This window comes from Porites lutea, chromosome 14, assembly GCF_958299795.1.
Source record: "Porites lutea chromosome 14, jaPorLute2.1, whole genome shotgun sequence".
In the NCBI taxonomy this organism is placed as follows: domain Eukaryota; kingdom Metazoa; phylum Cnidaria; class Anthozoa; order Scleractinia; family Poritidae; genus Porites; species Porites lutea.
Window position 1 is genome coordinate 20,543,954 of NC_133214.1, and position 21,480 is coordinate 20,565,433.

Genomic DNA, 21,480 nt, shown 5'->3' on the forward strand with positions numbered 1-21,480 from the left:
CCTATTATAGCCTTGACCTCCAAATTGCAAACTTTTGATCAGCGAAAACTATTAATAAGCCGAATATCGCCGGCCCATGCTGGCTCTGATAAATTGTCCTTGCGAAAGTAGCATAATATGCTACTCCTAGCAGTTCTCGTATATTTCTAAAATTATGCCAATAATTATGCTAGTTTATGTAAATTATGCTCTGTAACTACGTAACAAGTGCAAATTATGTAGCAGTGCTCTTTTTTGGAAAATGGGTGAAACTTATGCTACTGTTGATGATTTATGCCAAACATTATGCTAGCACAATCCAGCCCAATCAAAGCCTAATCGCCTGTTGGTCCACGCTTCGAATTATTACACCTACATCCTGCACTGTAGGCATTAAATCAGTTGCATCCTCGTAGATCCAAGAGCAAGTAATTGGGACGTTCATTCATGGCTAAAATTGTCCCCGCACTCCACCCCCCAGGCACTCGGTGAACCTCACTAGCATGCGTAGCAATCGCTTGATTTATGAATGAAAAGGCGGATCATTTTACGTTTCTGTGAAACTGCGCACCTACCCCTCCGCTAAACCAACATTAACACTTAGTTCTTACTGAAGGCAAAATGTTGGCATAGGGGAGGGGTCGGTGGGCAGTTTCCCAGAAACGTAAAATGATCCGAAAAGGCAAAGGGGAAATCAAGGTGCGCGAGTAAACAAAAAGACGCGCGAGAAGAAAGAAGGAAATGCAGGTTCCTCCCGCGCCCAATACACTATCGCAAGCCTTCATTCATCCTTTTCTTCAAATATCTTCCACTCTGGCCATTAGTCACACTAGGGAACAAAACCGTTACTGGCGCGCAACGCAGGCACCCCCGACAAACGTGTACTTAAGATGCAACGACGAGGACGACAAAGAGAACGTCAAAAAAGCAATTAGTTTAATTAGTAAAACAACTAATTTTATTTATTTATTTTTATATATATATATATATATATATATTTTTTTTTTTTTTTTAGCCTAGAACTATGATTAGTACGACTATCTAATATACTTATTTTAAGATTTACTGTAGCTCTGCCATTGATTTTCCCATGTGTAATTATGATAATATTTTGTTCTATTTATCTAACTGAGGGAGCCCATTCCTTATAAGCCCGGTGGCTTCTCTTGGGCTTCCTCGCCATGAGAGTTTAAGTAATTAGATTTCATTTGATTTGTATAATTTTTTGGCAAACAAAACAATAAACAATAAACAACAACTTCGCACGTGCATCAAACTTTTTTGTACATTTCTTTCCCGTTTTTGCACGACTACGACGTAAAAATGCCTAATTTCGCGTTTTATGGAGGACGAAGACAAGCAACGACGATTTATTTCTCTTTCTGAGCTTGAATTTGGTCCCTTGAAAATTCAACTTCGGGAGGGTTCGCCTACAATTGACAAAGTGGGTAGGAATAATCGCTATAAAGACTGAAAGAACGGAAATTCACTTTTTTAGCGACGTTCTTGTCGCCGTCGCGTTGTTGGATCTTAAAGTCCCTAGTAGCTGTTAGAGGCCTGCGAGGGTGTCAAGCTAAAAAAACATTAAGAACTACTTGTAATTCAACTTTATTTAGCACCTCTCTGAGGTTGCAATTAATTTAACAAGGAGGATTTATTTGAGACACGCCTATAACGCAGATTTGTAGAAAATTTTCGGTCGGAGCGCGTTTCACTCGATGAGCTACGAAAAACAACACGGCAAACTATTGGTAGCCTACTGTAAGAATGACTAACCAAAAGGGATTGTTACAAAACTGTTTTTATTTACAGCAAATCAGTAAAAAGCAATTGAAACTAAAACCTAATTTAAATAGTAAAAAATTTTTTCAAAATTGCTTAATTATACAGCACTAAAAAAATTAAACATACTTAAAAAAGTAAAGTTCTTTACCGTCTATAGCTCTTTGATATAGACACCTATGAAATACGGACACTCGGCTCTGTCCGTTTAGCCAAAAAATAAAAACTAAAAAAAAGAAATATGGGAAATTTCAACTATGCAACTCAGTTAACTCTCAAATCATAGCTTACATATCGTAAAATCAATTTTACGAGAGGTTGTCAGTAAAACGCAGGGTCCGGGTCGGAGTGGGGGTCTATCTTTTTTTAGGGTTACGTTTAGCTCTAGGGTTAAGGTTAGGGTCAACCCTAACAGCATTCTTTAAAAAAGGATAGACCCCAACCCCAGCCCCAACCCCGCCCCGCGTTCTACTGGCACCCTTTACAGGACAAGAAAAACACGAAACAACCTAACTTTTCTCGCCGTATTTGAAAATTCTATCACAAATTTACAAAGACAAAAATTTAGTAGCTGTATATTGTTTGTTGGTATTGGGAATTGAAAGCTTTGTGGGCACAAGTCGCTGCAAAAACATGAGAAGTAGGAAAACAAATTTGAAGAACGCTAACCGGTATTAATTTTTGCACTCTTCAATTTATTCTAACTTCTATTGAAAACTTGAACTAGAGTGGTATAGCAGGGTCTCGTTCAGGTTCGGAATGGCTCATCTTTATCATTTGAGGGGTAAGCGAGTTCGTCATCCTCAATAAAGTGATCTTCGTCATCTTCTTGTTCAAGGCGACTCATGGGTTTATTACGTGACATCCAATTCAAGTACCGATACTTGATCGTGCGATGCTTGTAGACAAAGAACAAAGCCACGCCCAATAAAAGTACAATCATCACTACTCCCACGCCAATCAAAATCTTGTTTACTTTGCTTGATACCTTTTCTCTAAAAGCCAGAACAGTAGCCGTGACTGTAACCGTGACAAATTTAGTTGGCGTGACACACTCTTCTGTCGTGACATTAGCGCCAGGGTATTCATCAGGTGCCCAGCATGGGATAGAACGCAGTACCGTGACGTTCCGGGTTCCGTTTATGCATTCTCCCTTAATCCGCGTAATGTCTTGTTCTCGGCATTTCGGGCATGCGTACAAGGACTTCCAAACAAATCGAACTTCACAGCCCCGTTGAACTAAAGAGAAGTTGCTCTCTCTTCCGGGCTGACCCACTCCAGCTGTAACGTCACATCTGAGGTCAATAGTTGTTTTGTATCGGCCATTGTTTCCTTCAGACAGAATCAAAAAAGACATCATAGCTCAAGTTCTATGATAAATATTTTTTTGGCACGCGCGTCGCTTTAGGTCCGCCTTAAGTTCCGTTCGGGTGAGGTGATAGTGGAGGAATCTTCAATCAAGGTATAGTGCAGCTTAAGCAACTACGACGGCGACCGACGGCACCGGAAACGCCACGTAAAACTTGAATTCCAACGGACAGTATCCAAGCTCAATAAAACGTGAAATATGGAATTGTGCGATATCGATAAAGACATGTGAAATGGCAAAAAAACGTGATGCACATGTAAAGTTGTTCTTTTACCAACCTAAATATATTGCTTTTGCCCTTTTCGTTGCCGTCGCCGTCGCCGTCGCCGTCGCCGTTGCGTAAGTTTCCTATTCTTTGCGAGAGCACGTTAGTTAGATCCTCGTAGGTATTACTGGTCGCGCTGGTCACCTTGACAACAGCACGTGTCAAAGTGTCCACTCTCCTTCCGCGCCTTTTACAAGTGTAATGGCCATTTTCCAGGTTACGACTGAAGCTACGTGCACAGGGCACCAGACGAAATTTCGACCGCCCACTTGGTTCACATTGCACCGTTCAAGATTTTCGTTCTGTTCACACGGAACATTAGAGAGCTTTAGATTCTGAGACGAGGACAACTACGAGTACGAGATTTTCCCAATACTGAGTAGTGCGCGCCCGTGAACCAGCGTCATTTTGGCGGGAAAATGTGGTAGTCGTCCTTCTATTACGAGTTTAGGCGAGATTGTCGTAGTGGCGGGAACAAATTATCAAATGTAAGAAGTTTTATCATTTTTCTATCGGGAGAGGGCTTAACCTCCTTCAGTATAAATAACCGTACTAACTTTTTTGGTGAGAAAAAAGAAAATGAAGCTTTCCGGGGTATTTTTTTAGAACACGCGCAAAAACTTTATGTTAAATCTCGCACTGGTACTCGTCCTCAAGCTAAAGCTCTCTATTGAACGGCTTGACGTCAACATTTTCATACCGTTATGGTGGTTCCGTATGAAAGCAACAACTAAACGCACGAATTTTCAACCGATCAAAAATTCGGAGGGTGTCGTCTGCACATAGCCCGGGACAAAGTCGGTGTTGTTTCGAACTGCATAATAGGATTGTAATGGAGGACGAATTTATTTGTAGCTACCTTTTGTTATAAAGAGGCGAGGGGGATGTCACGTTACCATGGTAGCAAAATTTCTGGATCACACTGCAACATTAGGGAGCTTAAGCAAGGACGACGGCGACGGCAACGAGAACGGCAAAAAAGGAATATGTTTACCGTAGTTGCACGCGTATCACGTTTCCTTTTTTCTGTACAATTCTAAGCCGTCGTTGCACGACTGCGACATGGAACATCCTAATTTCACGGCCCCCGCTTGATGGAGTACGTGAACACCAGACAACAAATTTCTTTTTTCTATTCTATTTCTAAACTTAGATTCAGTCTTTTCGGATTCAACCCGAGAAAATTTCGCCAACATTTGACAAATAGAATGAAATTGACTAAGAGCAATGAAGTTTAAAACTCTGCGAATTCAAATTTTCCGTTTGTCGAGATCCAGAAATTTTGCTACCATAGCAACATGACGTAACGACTTCTCTCCTCTATTGTGTTCAATATTCAATCTGTTACTGTTTCTTACAATTTGTTCACAACTCGTTGGCTGCACTCACCTCCAAAGAAACATTTGTCACCGTGAAGCAACTCCACAATCAAGCCAGAGCGGATATCCGGTTTTTGTTTGTAGCCTATCACGGACCCAATGCTTACGGCATTGTACCAAGAGGACCTGCAAGCCATCACGGGAAGGGGAACTCTTTTACCGCTGATCCTGTCACGAGAGGTACACGAGCTATTGTCGTGATCAACGGTGCAAAGGTTGACATAATATGTTAAACTGTAAGGGAATATTAAGCGAGAGCTGTACCTCCTAAAGAAAGAAAGCAATAACAAGAAAACAATTATAATTAGCAATAGTTTTCAACTTTTGACGTGGACAAGTTAAGGAAAAGCCGTCGACACCTCTGAAAAGAGCTCCTTAAAATTAATAAAATTGCCAAGTTTGAAAGTGATTTGTTGAAAACTAATGAAGAAATAGCTCCCGAAATTCGCGAAAAAAAAATCAATTGTCAAAAATTTGGATGATTTAATGGCGCCGAAACCAATTGTGGAATTGCACGCATTTTAGGCATCCTACTGACGAACAGTTGGGACACGTAGATATATTTTTTAGCAACTACTATAATTTGCAGTCTGTCGACTTTGAATACGTTTCTGGGAAACTGCCCACCTACCCCTCCCCTATGCCAACATTTTGCCCTAAGTGAGAAGTAAGTGTTATTGTTGGCTTAGGAGAGGGTTAGGTGGGCAGTTTTCCCAGAAACGTATAATGATCCAAATTTTACAGACGTATGTATAGTGTGGTGGTGAGAGGGGTGGGGGCACAAACTTGCCCCCCACCATACAAACATCTGTAAATTCTCACAACCTAGCGGAGCTACTATATCTTCGCTCGCTTTAGACGTATCGCTTTGACATTAGCAATTTTATTAGTTTCAAGGCAATCTTTCCAGTGGTATTGACGGATTTTCCTTAACTGGTGCATGTCAAAAATTGAATAAACCGAGGGAGGGTCTATTATGAAGAGACAACGGTTTCGCTACTTCACAACTTCGCTACGTTCGAGTTCGTTTGAGACTCGTCCTATGGGTGTGCCGAGGCCCACGTACATATTCGTCTCGCTGCCTATTGGCAAGGCCCGAAACTTGCACCCCTGGAGGGTGCAAGAAATAAATTTAAAAAAAAGTACTATGTAGCGAGTTTGATTCGAACTAAGACGTAGAGAATTCGACAAGTAGCGAAACCGGTTGTTACCCTGAGGTGGATAACATGATTCCTCACATCATGTGAATGCCGAATTCAATAATTGTTTTATTATTCATTCAAAAGATTTTTACGATCTTAGCCTATATCCTCGAAGACTTTCTTCTAAGGTTTGACCTATTCCTCGGTACGGTTTCAAGATACAAACACTTTTTTTTTGCAGATACTCCTCAAAAAGTACATAACATCCATCGAACAATATGTTTTGCGTACAGTTGCATTTCTTTCGTTCAGTTTTTTTTTTCGGAATGTCTGGTTCGAAATTTAGCTATTTCGTCTTTGGATAGCCGTAAACGTAATTTCTTTAGTTCACTCGTGAATAAACGGCTAGGCGGCCGCACCTTGAAACGAGATTGATCGATGGTCTATTCCCCTTCAGCCTCGTTTCCAGGAAAATATTTCCATCGATCAACCTCGTCTCCATTCCAATATACCATCGACTGCTCGCGTCTTCCAAATTTGGTCAACGCCGGTTGGTTGTGAAGAATCAGTTGAGGGCTTTGAGCCAATCACAAACAGCAGTAATGACTGCAGACACCTTCCTCCACAACTTTTCCGACCCCCTCTTGGTCGTAACAAATTAAACCCATAAATACTCTGGGTGAGAGGGTGGGGAAAGGAAAGGAATTTACCTTCGACCCCATGGGTGTAGTCCTGGTAAATTGACTTTAATCATTGATCCGCCGGGACGGGAAAGCGCATTGAGGTCATAATCTACACCAGATGCGGGACTGAATGTACATCCATTTGTGCCACAGCCATCTTTGTTTGGTAGAACTTTTGTATTGCTTCCACAAGGAAGGCATTCTTCACTACCCTTCTAAACAAACAAACAAACAAACAAAAAAAACACTTTAGCTCATGCATCAAGACACGAGGAATAACTCAATGTAAACCGATCTCCGAGAATAATTTCAAAATGAGGTTACTACATGGTGTATGACAGATGTATTAAGAGGGGGTCACGTTTCCATTCGATTACTGTCTAGCATTCATATGGCCAGGAATGAATGAATGGCTGGCTGGCTGGCTGACTGACTGACTACCTGACCATCATACCAGACGGCCAGACTGAGGGACTGATAACCTGAATGACTGACTGGCTAGCTGACTGACTGTCTAACTGACTGACTGCTTGGTTGGCTAATTAAATGACTAACTGACTGTCTCCCTTCCTGACAGACTGACTAACTGACTCACTTACGAAGTTATGAATATAATTATGAAAATCATGTATGACTCACTGACTGTTGGCTGATAAAGTGACTGACTGATTAACTGATTAACTGACTGACTGACCGGCTTACTCACAACTCATAACAGAGTTTTCATTGTTTAGAATCTATAACCACAAAACGACAATGAAAGTAAAAAAAATGTAAATTATAAATTGTAATTGTAATTTGTTTTACCCACGGAGCACTAAGGAGTTCATAAGAACTCGTTGAAACGTGTCCGTGCGTTCCAGATCGAATTGGAATTTGAAAGTGTTGGTTTTTAAGGAGAGGGGAAAACCGGAGTACCCGGAGAAAAACCTCTCGGAGCAAGGGAGAGAACCAACAACAAACTCAACCCACATATGGCGCCGACGCCAGGATTCGAACCCGGGCTACATTGGTGGGAGGCGAGTGCTCTCACCACTGCGCCACCCTTGCTCCCCTGTGTGTGTGACTGAACCCTCACTGACTCTTGTAGCAAACGTGAAGCTGTATACCTGTGCGGCAAAAGTCTGCCCTTGACATGGATCGCATTTATCAGAACCTGCTGAACTTTTAGTTCCATTTGGACAAATTTTACAGTCAGTGTTGTCCGCTGTGCTATGATATCCAGGTGGGCATGCAGTACAGTTGCGAGCCGCGCCAGACTTTGCACCAAGGATGCTTATGTTGGATACCTTCGCTTCAAATGCTGAAGAGAAAGTATCGTCTAGCTGGTAGAACGTCCATCTGTAACCAAAAGAAAGGCCATTAAACTTAAACATTTCGGTTTCAGTAGTATTAAAATCCAAAAATTATACTTTTTTCGCTAGAAAAGTTATTAGCATTCTCCCGATCGCAAATATTGATCAAACTTCCAACATTTGATAACATGTTTCCGCCACTACGGCAAAACTCGTAGTAGAGTGACGATGGCTATCCCGATTTTCCACCAAAATGACGCTGGTTCACGCGTGCGCACTACGTAGTATTGAGAAAATCTCGTTCTCGAAATGTCCTCGTCTTAGAATAGAGGAGTTCACGCTCATAGCTGCATCATGGGTAATCAGGGCAAGATGGCGGGAAATGCAAAGATTTGTTTTGGAATTCATAGCCAGCTAATTCTTCCTGAATTCATACAATTGTTGCTTTCTCTTTGAAAAGTCGATAGTATTCTTTGCACTCCAGATTTAGTGTATTGTTTCTTTGAACTCGTAAGCTACTCTTTTCAAAGAGAAAGCATCAAATATATGAATTCAGGAAGAATTAGCTGGCTTTGAATTCTAATACAAATCTTCGAATTTCCCGCCATCTTGCCCTGATTACCCATGATGCAACTATGAGCGTGAACTCCTCTGGAAAGGTCTCTACTGTTACCTGAACTGATATCTTCCCTTCTCCAGTGGATAAACATGCGTGATATAATTACCATCTCGTCGCTTCTCATGTTGATAAATAAACTTCCCTTTAGGACGAGTACAGTTTACTTGATCCTTCAGAGAACCATTCTTCCACACTTGAAATATGAGATTGCAGTTCTCTATTTTAGCCAAAGTCTCGCCTTGCCCGGGTTTAGATGGCACTCCGGTCAATTTGCACATAACTGAGCAGCTGAAGACGAGCTTTGCTAAATCCGAATCCACCTCTACTTCAGGAGACCTCAACTGAGAGTGCACATTACCCACAACACGTTCTGTGCGAATGTGATCCCCAGCTGGAATCCAACCAGTCTAGAAAAAAGGTATTTCAGATTATTCGTTCTGTTTTTAAGGAACAGCTACGTAAAGTAATCCAGATTCCGGAATTTATCTGGAAAGTATTTGGTTGTGAAATCTGGAATCCGGAATCCAGCTCAAGGAATCCAGAATCCGGCTAATGATTGGAATTCGGAATCTAGGTTCCACTGACATGTTATCCAGAATCCAATTTTCCACTGACAAGACATCTGGAATCGAGCATCCAAGACTGCCATGGATAACCGTACATGGGAAACCCAGACGGTAACCGGTCAAATCGCCCGAAAGTCATCTCGCCCGAAGTTAAATTGCTAGAAATTTTTAGTAAAGAAGCCGGAAATTTTTGTAAGGAGTGTACGTAATATATCTCGTTCTGTAAGATATTGATACAAAACAAGCAGGCCAATCGTGTAAGCAAATCTCGTTCTTCAAGCAATGATGCTATGGGCGGGATGAATGTTTATCATATCTCATTCTTTTAGCCTTGATGAAACGAAACAAGCAAATGAGTAATTCATCTTGTTCTTGAAGATTTGATGTAACGAAACAAGGGCGATTAAGATGTTAGGATGTTGCTGGGTATGATAAAATTTTGGGCGACTTGACTGTAAACCGGACAGACTGTTCTGTCTCCTATCACCTAAAGAGGCTGAGTCGCGGAATTCAGCCAAATTTAGCCATTATGAGCCTGTTACCAGTGCACTTGGGTCTTTTAAAAACAAGTCTACTTAACAGCTTTTCAAAACTTATCTTTGTTGTTTAGAACTTTCAGTAGGGACCTTACGACCCGACAACGGCGACGACCACAAAAACGCCGCGGAAAATAGACTTCGCATCCTTTGAAACTATTTCGCGATTATCCCAAGTCGCCCTATTACTTAAAAGAAAGGAATTTAGGTAGGAAGTGAAGGCATGGAATCGCGCACGAGTTCAGACAGAGATGGTAGAATTTATCGCCTTGTCGTTCCCGTTCTCAAGTAAACTTAAAATTTGACCATTTCACGTCTTAGTTGTGCAGGCACGGCAAAGAAATTGACAGAAAAGCGTTATACACGCGCAAAGTTGTTGTTTTGCTTTTCTGAGGTTCCGATGCCGTCGCCGTCGTAGTTTTGTAAGGTCCCTAGTAAGAACGCTCAGGAGACATAACAGTTACCTATAACAGTCAAGTTCTTCCTCATTTTTCTGAGGAATAGTAGTTCGGGCAAAATAGGAGAACGCGTGAGAAATGGCCAGTCGCGAGGATGACACGTCGAGGGAGGACCTTCTTCGAGGGTGGGGATTTTCACGCGCGTTCGTGCATCTGCTCGCTAAGGAGCTACTTGTAGTCCATTAACCCTTTAAGCCCCAATATCCACATATAAATTCTCCATACTTATCTCCATACATTTCCTTTAAGAATTAAAAGAGAGAGTTTGATAACAGATCAAAGCATTTGCTCTTTAGTGATCATTTTATTAACTCTCATAACTATTTCTCTTGGCAACATATGGATATTGTTAGGAAAAAATTGATGTTGGTCATAATTGAGGCTTAAAGGGTTAAGCGAGCACCTAGCTGTGTTTCTCGCCATCTTGAAAACAATCGTCAGAGTTTTTAAAGAACTTCTAAATATTTGACAAACCTCAATAGTACAGTCACCGGAACAAGAAGCAGAGAAGCCTTCTGGTAATGTGTCATTCCTCCACAAAAAGTAGTGCTTGCCTGGCAAGGCTACATGGCCAGCTTTGCATGTAGCACATTTCATACCAGTAGAAAAATTTCCCTTTGAACACGGTTTGCACTGAATTTGTCCATCCTTGCCTTGAAAAATCTCAAATCCAGGTTGACAACGACATTGCATTGTCTTCGATGAAGGAGTTATCGTAGAATTTTTTTGTCGGTTGCAAAGAATCCTTGGTCCTTTTCCATCTATCAAATAATTCACGAGATTTTATTAATAAAGATCATTCTTCACTTGATTTCATTTCCGCAGTTCACATATATTTATTTCATATACATCTGTCACCTTTCATCTCTTTTAACAGAACATATTAAACATAGTTGACCTGCTCCCAACACCAGTGGCTTCATAGCTTAGTTGGTCAGAGCACTGCACCGGTATCGCGAGGTCACGGGTTCAAATCCCATTGAAGTCTTGATTTTTTTTTTCAGGCTTCTCTTACACAATTGCATAAATTGTGCTCACAACTGCGAGGTTCAACTGATATCACCATCAATTCTAAATTAAATAAGCCCCCCATCTCCCATCAAATGGGCTTGAAATAAATAAGCCCGGGGGGGGGGGGGGGGGCTTAATAGATCTAGGATTTACAGTGCGTTGACTCACCTTTTAAGTTAACGGTGACAAACTTTTCTTGTACTGTGGTTGTACACACACCAGTATTGTTGTTACAGGAACATGTAGTCAAGTTTCCAGGGGCGCTAATGACGTCATCCTTAGTGCATTTAGGCAATGGGATACACTTTGAGGCACCTATCATGGCAAAAGTATTTTCTGCACAAGGGTCGCATTTCGTCTGACCTGAAAACATGCACATATTCAAATAATGAGCTCTTATCAGATACAAGCTCTTTCTTCAAAAAATCAAACAAACAAAAATAGATCTTAACAAGGCAAAATAATTGAGCACACTTGCCACAAAAACCGGCAACAGTTGTGAAAGTGGTTGATTGACAATTACCTACTATACTGAAGGAACTATGAAGCATTTCCCTCACATGGCCAACAGCTATGCAAGTTTATTGCAACAAAAGAAAGGGTATTTTAACATAATAATCAGTCCTTTTCAATTCTGATAGGTTGCCACAAATTCTGGGAATTTATGTTCCGTTTAGGAACCCACAATGCAGCAGATATACCAGATAAGACAAATTTCATTTGCTTTGATGCATTAGTCATAGTTACAAATGTATATCAACTGTCATGAATTAGCTGGCTTGTAAAATAAAAATAATAATATTGACCTCTAGAGCTCGAAGAAATTATAGATCAGTCTTAATCAGTCTCATCTACCTCTCATGATGATTGTGAATTGAAAGAATAGCTGAGAGGGTGGATTTCTGTACATGAGGCCCTGCCAGGGTAAATTCCGACAAGCGATATGGCCCAAAAAGTAGCGACAGCGCATAAAATGAAATCGTGACAAGAGACAACCTCCCTTGGCCAAATTGCGACAGTGACGGCAAAGCTGACAATAAGCGACAAGCATTTATAAACACGGACACGAGACGTTTTAAAATTCAGATGGACGACATGGACCCCCCCCCCCCCCCGGCAGGGCCTCTGCACAAAGGTCTATTATGTGATAAATAATGCACCAACCTTCTTTCGCCTGAAACTGAAAATATGAACATGCGGTGCATTGTGAGGCACCCTCTTGATTACTGAAGTAACCTGGTGGACAATGTTTGCATTTCACGTTTGGTTCATCTGAGCCAACCTAAAGAATACACAGTCTTTTTAAATACATAAATTAAACAAATACTTTTTAACGAAGGAGAAACGTAATGTAATATCCTTACTTTTATCTTTGAACCTTGGATAGTTGACACACTTGGTTGAAAATTAACAGAGGTGCGTGGAATTTGGCAAATCAATATTTATTACAGTCAACTCTTGCCTACCGATAATATGGACAGGACACTAACTCGAGGTCCATAAGGTGTCCGCAATAAAGGGAGTTGACGGTACGTAGTTAATTAGCAGAAGTCACACTGCTAATATTAATCCAACACCAAAGTCTCTTATAATAGCCAAAAGTTGCCATTATTTCTGTCTCAAATTGCCATAGATTTTAAATTTCAACCATGACCGATTGGACTATTTTTTTAATTTAAATATTACTAAACTGCAAGCGCAACCAAGTCTGGAATAAATCTCCTAAAAAATTCTCTTATCAAGAGTTTCATTTCCTCTTGTCAAATATATCTGACAGTTTTCTACAAAATGGTGAAAGTTGGTTTGGATCTGTGCCTGCCCCTAGAGATGATTATAACAGACCAAAATTTAACTCCACTTAGTTCTATATTTACCATTATAAAATAATTGTGTGACTTACCAAGGTTATAGAACGGATGAAAGCCTTGTCTAAGAAGGAATATCCATAACTAAAACACCTCTTCCGAAAAACCCACTTCAGTGTATGGGAACCCTAGAATACAAGTATGAATTTTAGCATTTGAAGAGCTTGGCTACCTACACAAATATCAAACTTACAGATGATTTTTGTCAAAATGACGTTTGCTGTTCAAGACAGGTCTATTTTGCTTCACAAGTATCTTTTGATTTCCTTCACAAGCACATTTTCATATCTACACATAAACCAAAACTTAAAGTCATGCTAATTGTTGATGTTAAAATGAAAAGGGCAAATGCTAATCCTGAGCATTCTGTGGAAGTGAGAGGGTGGCATTCAGTGGTTCTTGGGTATCCTGTGGTACTGAGGGTGGTATGTTTTGTTTTTTGGACACCCTGTGGTACTGAGGGGTGGCATTAACAAGATTGCATGTTTTCTTGTTCATCTAATAATATTCTATACAATTTATTCCTTTTTTTCATTAACGCTCCTGTGAGTTATGTGTTGCCCCACACAATGTAGATTTCCTTTCCTATTTATATTCACGACTAAGAGACGGGAATGGGTGCATACCTGCCAACTCTCCCAGTTTTCCCAGGAGTCTCCAAGTTTTTCATCAAATCTCCCGATCTCCCGATTAGAGCACCAAATCTCCCGGATAAAATGGACTTTTGAGCATTTCTGTGCTTTAGTTTGAAATTTACCTTATTCTCCTTAATTTTCGCGGGTTGTTAAATTCGTGATTTTCGCGATTTTAAAAAATTCGCGAACTTAAAGACCCGCGAAAAATAACGACCGCGAACTTTGATCTCGCGAAATTTAATGGACATAGAAAATCATGTATTTGTGTTTTCAAGGGTCCTAAACAATCTTTAACACAAGGTGTTAGTACAAGGAGCTATCATCTATCAACTTTAGATGTTAATTTTTAAAATTTTTCGAACTAAACTAGTGAGCAGCACTCTGCGAACTGTTGCTGTAAAACTTGTTTATTACTTATTTTAGCTAAAACCGTGGCCCCAAAGTTTTCTCACGCCTTGCGTAAAAAAATTTCACAGCTGCACCTGTTCCTTTTCGTAAATCCGGCCAAACCTTCAATGTTTGTGACCATCATTAGTTTTAGTCATATTATGGCTTAAATACAGGTGTTTAGTACTTGATTGTAAAACTCCCTGAAGAATTCTACGTTAGTTAGACGAAACGCGTAGGAGAATAAACAAGTTTTACAGCAACAGTTCGCAGAGTGCTGCTCACTAGTTTAGTTTTAAAAAATTTTAAAATTGTCACATCACTAAAGGGTGGGAAAAGGCTGGGATCGCCCAACTATTAGCGGAATCATTTAGTCTTCCCCCTGAGGATCCATTTGAAGAGACTGAAGGTTCTGTTGAGATCTCCTAGAAAGGACATGTAACGATACTCTCGATACTCGATGACGACTCGGAAGAACAAGAAGACTTTTTTTATTACTGTAAGACTGACTTTTAGAGGAATACGGCTGCGGCTAAGGGACAGCATATTGGTTTTGTTTCAACTGTTGATTAACGTACAATTTTTGTAAAAAAAAAAAAATACAGTCACTTAATCGTCAATTTTGCGAAATTAAATTCGCTGCAAACTCAATTTTTCTCCCGCGATCGTGAAATTAAAGACTCGCGAAATGTGCCGAGAAAATTTTCGCGAAATTTAAGTCCCGCGAAAATAAAGGAGAATAAGGTAGTCCATTTTTTCACAAAATTCGAACTTTTTTAATTCATTGTGCAGTTTAAGGGACATTTTTGCACATGTTTAGTCAATGACAAAGATTAGTTTGTCATTACAATGATTTTGATCCCATGTACGTCATGTAAGACGTCATATAATGTCCTATAAAGGCAACTTGTTGGCGCGGGGGTGGGGGGGGGGGGGGGGGGGGTTTAGTGCAAAATAGAGAGTCTCCAGATTTTAGATCTCCGGAGGTTGGCAGGTATGTGGGTGTGCAGCTCGAACTATGGAGCCTGAGTGTTTAATGCCGTCCAAATATCATAACATAAAGAATGGTATACAAATATTCCTAAATAAAGTCACTCAGGCTAAACTATTCACGTGCGCCGCCTGATATGAAAACCCAAAAAACCCAATGGGAAAAAATTGGGAACGTATTCCCCAACCGATGTGGTCGCACAACCTCTGGGGGTTAAAGGTAAAAAATCAATAATTATATTGATAGATGAATAAAGTAAGATATAAAAATAAAAGTTGATACCGGTAGTTCAAGAGCTGAGATGAATACATTACAACTGTCAAAACCTCATATACCTAATAACAATAGAGTCAATTAACGCCATAGCGGCTCATGTGCATTCATACCAATAGGAAAGTATTTACATTCTCTGTCACTGCCACTACGTTTAGCTCCGCCGAATGTAAATACATATTTTCACATTTGTGAGCTTACAAGGGGATCTTTTTTACTTTAATTCATTATTGCTTGACAATTTAACTTTGAAATACGCATTTTCTATACATTTTGACCAGTCACAAACAAACAATGATCAAGCTGGCCAAAATTTGTTGGGCTGGTCAACATGAATGGCCAATATCAATTATTTTGAGCCCAGCCGTCACAACTCTGTTTTATGAAGCATAACGCTATCAGCAGGCAAAGTTTGATTCAAACTTAATACCTTCTTTAAATTATAAGTCTTTGTAACCCAGTGAAACTGGTTTCCTTGGTATTGTAGTACTTGCTGACCATCAATAAAGAAACCTAGACCATCGCATCCAAAGACTCCAGGTCTGCAGTCTCGGCTGTCTACGCGATAGTCAAAACTAACATTGTTGTTAGTCAGGACAAACTTCCTGGTCATCAGTAATACAGAAACCAGGCACCTTGACCCACGATTGTCACCAGATTCAAGTGTGTAGTTATCAGCTATGTAAATCAATAAAAAAATGGAATTGCTTACAAACAAACAAACAAACAAAGGCATTATAAAAGATAAAAATAATAAAGGCATAGTAATTTTATGGTGTTTATAAAGTACTTTGCTGAGAGATTTTTACAGTCAAAACCCATTAGTATGGACACTGAAGCGTCCATAGAAAGTGTCCGTATTATTTAACCCTTTAAACCCCAATATCCACAAACAAATTCTCCAAACTGATTTCTATACAATTCCTTACAGAATTAAATGGGAGAAACTGATAAAAGATCAGAGATTTTTCTCTTTGTGATCATTCGATTAATTCTCATAGATGTTGCACTTGACAATCTATGGATATTGTTAGGAGAAAATTGATGTTGGTCGCTATTGGGACTTAAAGGGTTAAGCAGATTATGTTGTTTAAGTGAGACAAAAACTTTTATTAGCACAAAAATGTTTAAGACATAAAAGAGGACATAACTTAGCAACATTAAAGTAAACATCTCTATCCGATCCTTCAAAAAGCCGTAATTCCGAGGACTAAATCTATAGGATTTAGGATCCATTGTTTTGTTAATTATTTTAACCCAGTATCTTCAATTCATTCATATAATACAAGTCAATAACAGATTGATAATCTGTTTGTTAAATCTGTTCATACCACTCAATACGGCATTCGTTCTCTCAGTTACACTGGTCCAAAACTTTGGAATTCTTTATCTATTGATGTTAAGAAAATCAAGCCGTTTTCCAGTTTTTGTCAACATATCAAGAATTCTGTGATTGATGGTTATAATATTATTGAATCCTAATGTTTTACGATTATATTATCTTAACTACTATTTGATTAGTGAAGTAATACTTTTTTATCTAAAATAACTATTTTGTATCTATACTTCTTCTATCTATTACTCATATTCTTGTTTGGGTCACCTACTCTGTTAGTTCCACAAACTATTTAGGTGTCCCAAACTCTGCACAGTGAACCTACAATTGAAATTTTCTTTCCCTTTGCAACCTCTCGAATTTATACTTTAAAGCACTAAATTATTCTGTGTGAGTTTAAATAAAAATTGACTTGACTTGACTTGACTTGAGCACTCAAAAATTGCTCATCTCTACGTGTATATTAATAAATATTAAAAGTATTCTCTAAACTGACTCATTGGATACCAAAAGTAGTCTAAAAATTGACATCTACAAATCATCCTATCTGGTGTACTGTAGTGCTGGGAACATGAACATGTTGCCAACTGAGAGATTATTTACCTTCAAGAAGAAAAGGTTTATTACAACACATAGGTGTTAATGAAGTTTCCGTAAAGCGAGATTGGACTGTATTTTGTTTAACTGCTACACACTACGTCACTTGTTTTTGTTCAGCTTTTCAATCACTAAGCTACAGAAGACTTTCTCCTTTAACAAAATTACAACAGAGCTGGATCCAGACCTTGTGTTATGGGGGGGGGGGGGGTCTCCCCCAAAAAATTTTTGGTAAGTTTGGTCAAAAAATAAGGGGTGGCAGGCCACCTGGGCCCCTTCCCTGGATTCTCCACTGTACAACCAGATCAAACATACAGGTCAATAAAGAATGAATGTCAAAACTAATCACTGATGATGTCTAGCTGATTAAACAAATTCTCTCAATAGACACGTACTCACTACTTAATAAGAAACATTTGCAGAGCAGTGAGGAGAATATACATATTGGTGTCAGGGCCAATGAAAAGTCTGAATTGAAAATATAAATAATAATATTATTATTTAATAATATTATTGTTTATTATTAAACTGAGATTGGGAAGGCCATAGCCACAAAACAGAAATCTTGAAGGGAAAACAGATCAGACCGAAAACTACATGTAAGTTGTCAAATTCATTAATAATTCAGACACTCAAAAGCCAATAAATGACGACCATTTGGGTACGATGGATGAACCTTGATACCTAATGAAACACCAGATAAAATATCACCAGGTTTTCATCTGAGATGAAACATGTTTTTCACCTGATCGAGATCAAACACTTGCATTTTAATGAGATGTTCTATTGATTAACGTAACTCACGGAAACAATGCAATACCAGCAAAAAAACATGTCACTGCATAATTTTTTATTGTTTCATTTAAGAGAACATGTCAAAAATTCGGGCTTTGAGTTTTATCACGGGTTCCAAAAACTTCGAAACGGATGAAAGCACTAAGCCTAGGGCCTCGTGGTTTCATCTTTTTGTCAGTGTTTAGAGCCCTGTGAAGAAGCAATTGCCCTTATTCTTAACATTTTGCATCAAGTTTTAAAAAATAATTATCCTTGCTTACCACTTGCTTTCCATGAATCACAATGTTTGATATAATTGCTTGAAATATCACAATATGTAATAAGACCTGATCCCTCAGGAGGTACCATGCCATTTCCAGTCCAATCCCTCCAATTATTGATGATTTCCCCCCCTGATCCATACTCTCCAATTGCACATGGAGTGCATGTGTGACTGGTGGGGCTGCTTCCATTCAGGCCTTTACCAGGAGGGCATACACAGGGTATGTTATGTTGAGGTTTAGGAGGAAACGCGCCACCAGTACTGCAAATTATCACAGAGTTTGTTCAGCTAATTAAACTAATTCCATTAGTGACCATGCAACTTTAGCAATCCCACCAGCTTTTTGCTTGAATCAAAAATACGAGCATAAGGAAATAATGTCAGTTTTTATGCTCAACCCAATCTATTCTGATAAAGTCGATCAAGCAATCCCTAGTGTTAAAGAAAAATTTACTGAAATGCACTGCAGAGATTCAAATGTCATTGTCTTTTTCTTTGTAATGTTTGCTTGTTTGTTTGTTAGTTTTTGTAAAGTTTTGCACCCAAACTACTTGAATTATAATAGTTTTGCTTACATTCAGTCACTAAGGGATACAGTCAAACCTCTCTAATGCGGACACTGAAGGGACAGATCGAAGTGTCCGTATGAGAGAGGTGTCAATATAAGAGAGGTCACTATGATTACGTCACTTAGAGTGTTCAGTAAGTAAAATCAAGCCCAAAACTCAGTGTCTTGTTAATTAATGTTATTGTACTTCTCAGAAGCTACAATGTCAGTTCATACGAATTTTGGAACAAAACAAAATACTTCGCCTAAGACATTGTTCTGGTATTGGTATCGCTGACTGATAAAGTGTCAATGTTTGTGTAACTGCCGACAGGAAATGGTACATATACCGCAAATTATCGACACCTTGTCCCAGAGTGTCCATAATAAAGAATTTGAATTTGCTCCCAAGGGCCGAGATTTTGTGTTGTCCGTATTAGAGAGGGTCCGTATTATAGGAGTTTTTTTTAGAGGAAATGTATGAGAATTTTGTCGGTACATAGGAAACTGTCTGTAATAGAGAGGTGTCCATATTAGAGAGGTGTCCATACCGAGAGGTTCAACCCACTGAAACTAGTACTAGCTTATTAATTTATATCACTGCCAAGCAAGTGGGTAAGAGGGGCAGCTCTGCTAGCAGGGTATTCCAGGGTATCATTGTACAAAATATACTTGCCAAATGCAAGATTCTGGAAACCACTCTTCTAGAAATATGTGAATCAAAGGACCTCACGAAGGACTTCAGGGGAACGACAAGAAGTTGAAAGGGAAATAAAGCAATAGGGAAGAAAATTTATAAATTTAAAAAAACTTACGCTACCATATTTATTCGGCCATAAGCCGATCTTGGCGATAAGTCGAGACCCTAAACTTTAAACTTGTAGAATCAGCATCACCAAGAACAAAAGATAAATGCAAAACACCCGGCTATAAGCCGAGACCATACTTTTAACTACTGTACTTGAAACTTAACAATTTTGAAAAAAAAGTACCTTCTCTTTTGACTCTAGGGAAACATACAATATTTATATTTGTTGTTTGGGTTTTCACTGCTATCAATCTTTCATCATGTCTTCATCGCAAAATGATTGAAATGATCACATACCTTTCAATCAAAACAAACTACATCAGTTTGCGTTGCTTTCGTCTGTGCTTAGTAACCAGGCATATGTTTCGAAGCACATGTTTGACCAAACAACATGCAGGTGGATAATTTTTGTTTACACATTCCTTGACATCTTTCATTTGTTTTACACCTTCCCTCATTGTAAAAGGCTTACCAATGAGAGATTTTAGCTGAGAGACTTGTTTTTGTCAGATATTTTGACAATTTGGAACTGGATTTCTGTGCTCTCTAATTAGCTAACTTAACATTCAGATTTGTAGTATCGCGATTGATTCGATCTTTAGCCAGTGCTATATGCTTGGCTTATAAGTGAATACATCCCCATTTTTGTAGAGTTTCAATGCACTGAAAAAACATTTTTTGTAAAAAACTATTCGCCATAAGCTGAGCCCCCCCTTTTGGGCTCACATTTCACTGTACTTCAGCTTCAATTTGTGTAAAAATCGCTTGGCTTATAGCCAAATAAATACAGTATATAAAGAAACAAAAGAAAACTGCAATAATTACTAAAAAGAAAACTAAAGAAAAAGAGAAGAGAAGAGAAGAGAAAAGAAAAACAGGTTCTGCCTGATTTGAACTCAGGACCTTCTGCACGCCAGGTGTATCATTATTACTAGGCCACGTGGAATACTGAGGTGACTTGGAAAACATTTCATTTCTTAAACCTTTCCCCTAGAACTTCTGCCAGTGAGACCTGCATAAAGTTGATCGAGCCCTATTAAACCTGAATTCAAAGATATTTTTAGAATGACTGCTGTTTTGACGGTGAAAACCCAACGTAAACACATTTCATTGCGCTTTTAGAGAACAGATTGAACAACTGAGCTGATACACTCGTCTGCAAGCAAAACATGTTTTGTTGCATTGATTTATTTTTCACTCATATCTTAAGGCTAATTATCCAAAATCTCTTCCATTTACTCTTACTAGTACTTTTGCATTTGAAATTCACTACAAAAAGCACTTACTGACTTCTAAAACAGCTGTTAAAAAACCAAACCAATACAAATACGACCAAAGCAAGACACTCTTCGGTGTTGCCTGGAAACACCAAATGCTCTGTGACGTCACACACCAGATGACGTCAGGGCTTCACAGCGGTCAAACGAGTGAAATTTGCAAAAGTTAAGCGAAATACTTCAAAGTTAAGGTTGCTACTTTCACTATCGAAAGTTTAGGGTATTACCAACATCCTGTTAGTTTATTAAACTTTTTAAAAGTTTACTAAAAAAATTCTAAGTGATTGAAAACCGATGCTGACGTTATTATCGGCGCCATTTTCAAACATGATTCTCTTTTAGCGCGAAGCGTTTTCAGCGAAAAAAGCTCAAAATTTTGAGAAAAATGGAAAGATAGTTATTTTGACTACCTGATTTATACATCTTTGCCCATTTTTCTCTAACTGGTAAATGAAATCCCAGCAATAAAAAACAAAAATAACGATTTAGACGTTTGACCGCGGTGGACGTCAGGGCAGACACCATCACAATAATTATATACAAGTATACAAGTATAGATGTGCCGTCCGACTTTGCAGGTTCGCTAACACCACGCACGGTACACGCGCTTCGAAAGTGACGAC

The 21,480-nt window shown here is 39.1% G+C and overlaps 1 protein-coding gene across 1 annotated transcript in view; it reads right to left on the minus strand.

The window, feature by feature from the left end:
- Positions 1 to 1,764: 1,764 nt before the first annotated feature.
- LOC140923905 (endosome/lysosome-associated apoptosis and autophagy regulator 1-like) overlaps positions 1,765 to 21,480 on the minus strand; it is a 20,372-nt gene continuing 656 nt past the window's right edge. Inside the window, exons 2-12 of the mRNA XM_073373926.1 lie at positions 18,224 to 18,486; positions 15,666 to 15,913; positions 12,985 to 13,077; positions 12,249 to 12,366; positions 11,253 to 11,447; positions 10,548 to 10,834; positions 8,568 to 8,920; positions 7,709 to 7,940; positions 6,627 to 6,814; positions 4,785 to 5,041; positions 1,765 to 3,093 (exon numbers count right to left, since the gene is read on the minus strand). Of these exons, the coding sequence (XP_073230027.1) occupies positions 2,510 to 3,093; positions 4,785 to 5,041; positions 6,627 to 6,814; positions 7,709 to 7,940; positions 8,568 to 8,920; positions 10,548 to 10,834; positions 11,253 to 11,447; positions 12,249 to 12,366; positions 12,985 to 13,077; positions 15,666 to 15,913; positions 18,224 to 18,486 (2,818 nt within the window). The 3' untranslated portion in view covers positions 1,765 to 2,509. The remainder of the gene's footprint in view (positions 3,094 to 4,784; positions 5,042 to 6,626; positions 6,815 to 7,708; positions 7,941 to 8,567; positions 8,921 to 10,547; positions 10,835 to 11,252; positions 11,448 to 12,248; positions 12,367 to 12,984; positions 13,078 to 15,665; positions 15,914 to 18,223; positions 18,487 to 21,480) is intronic.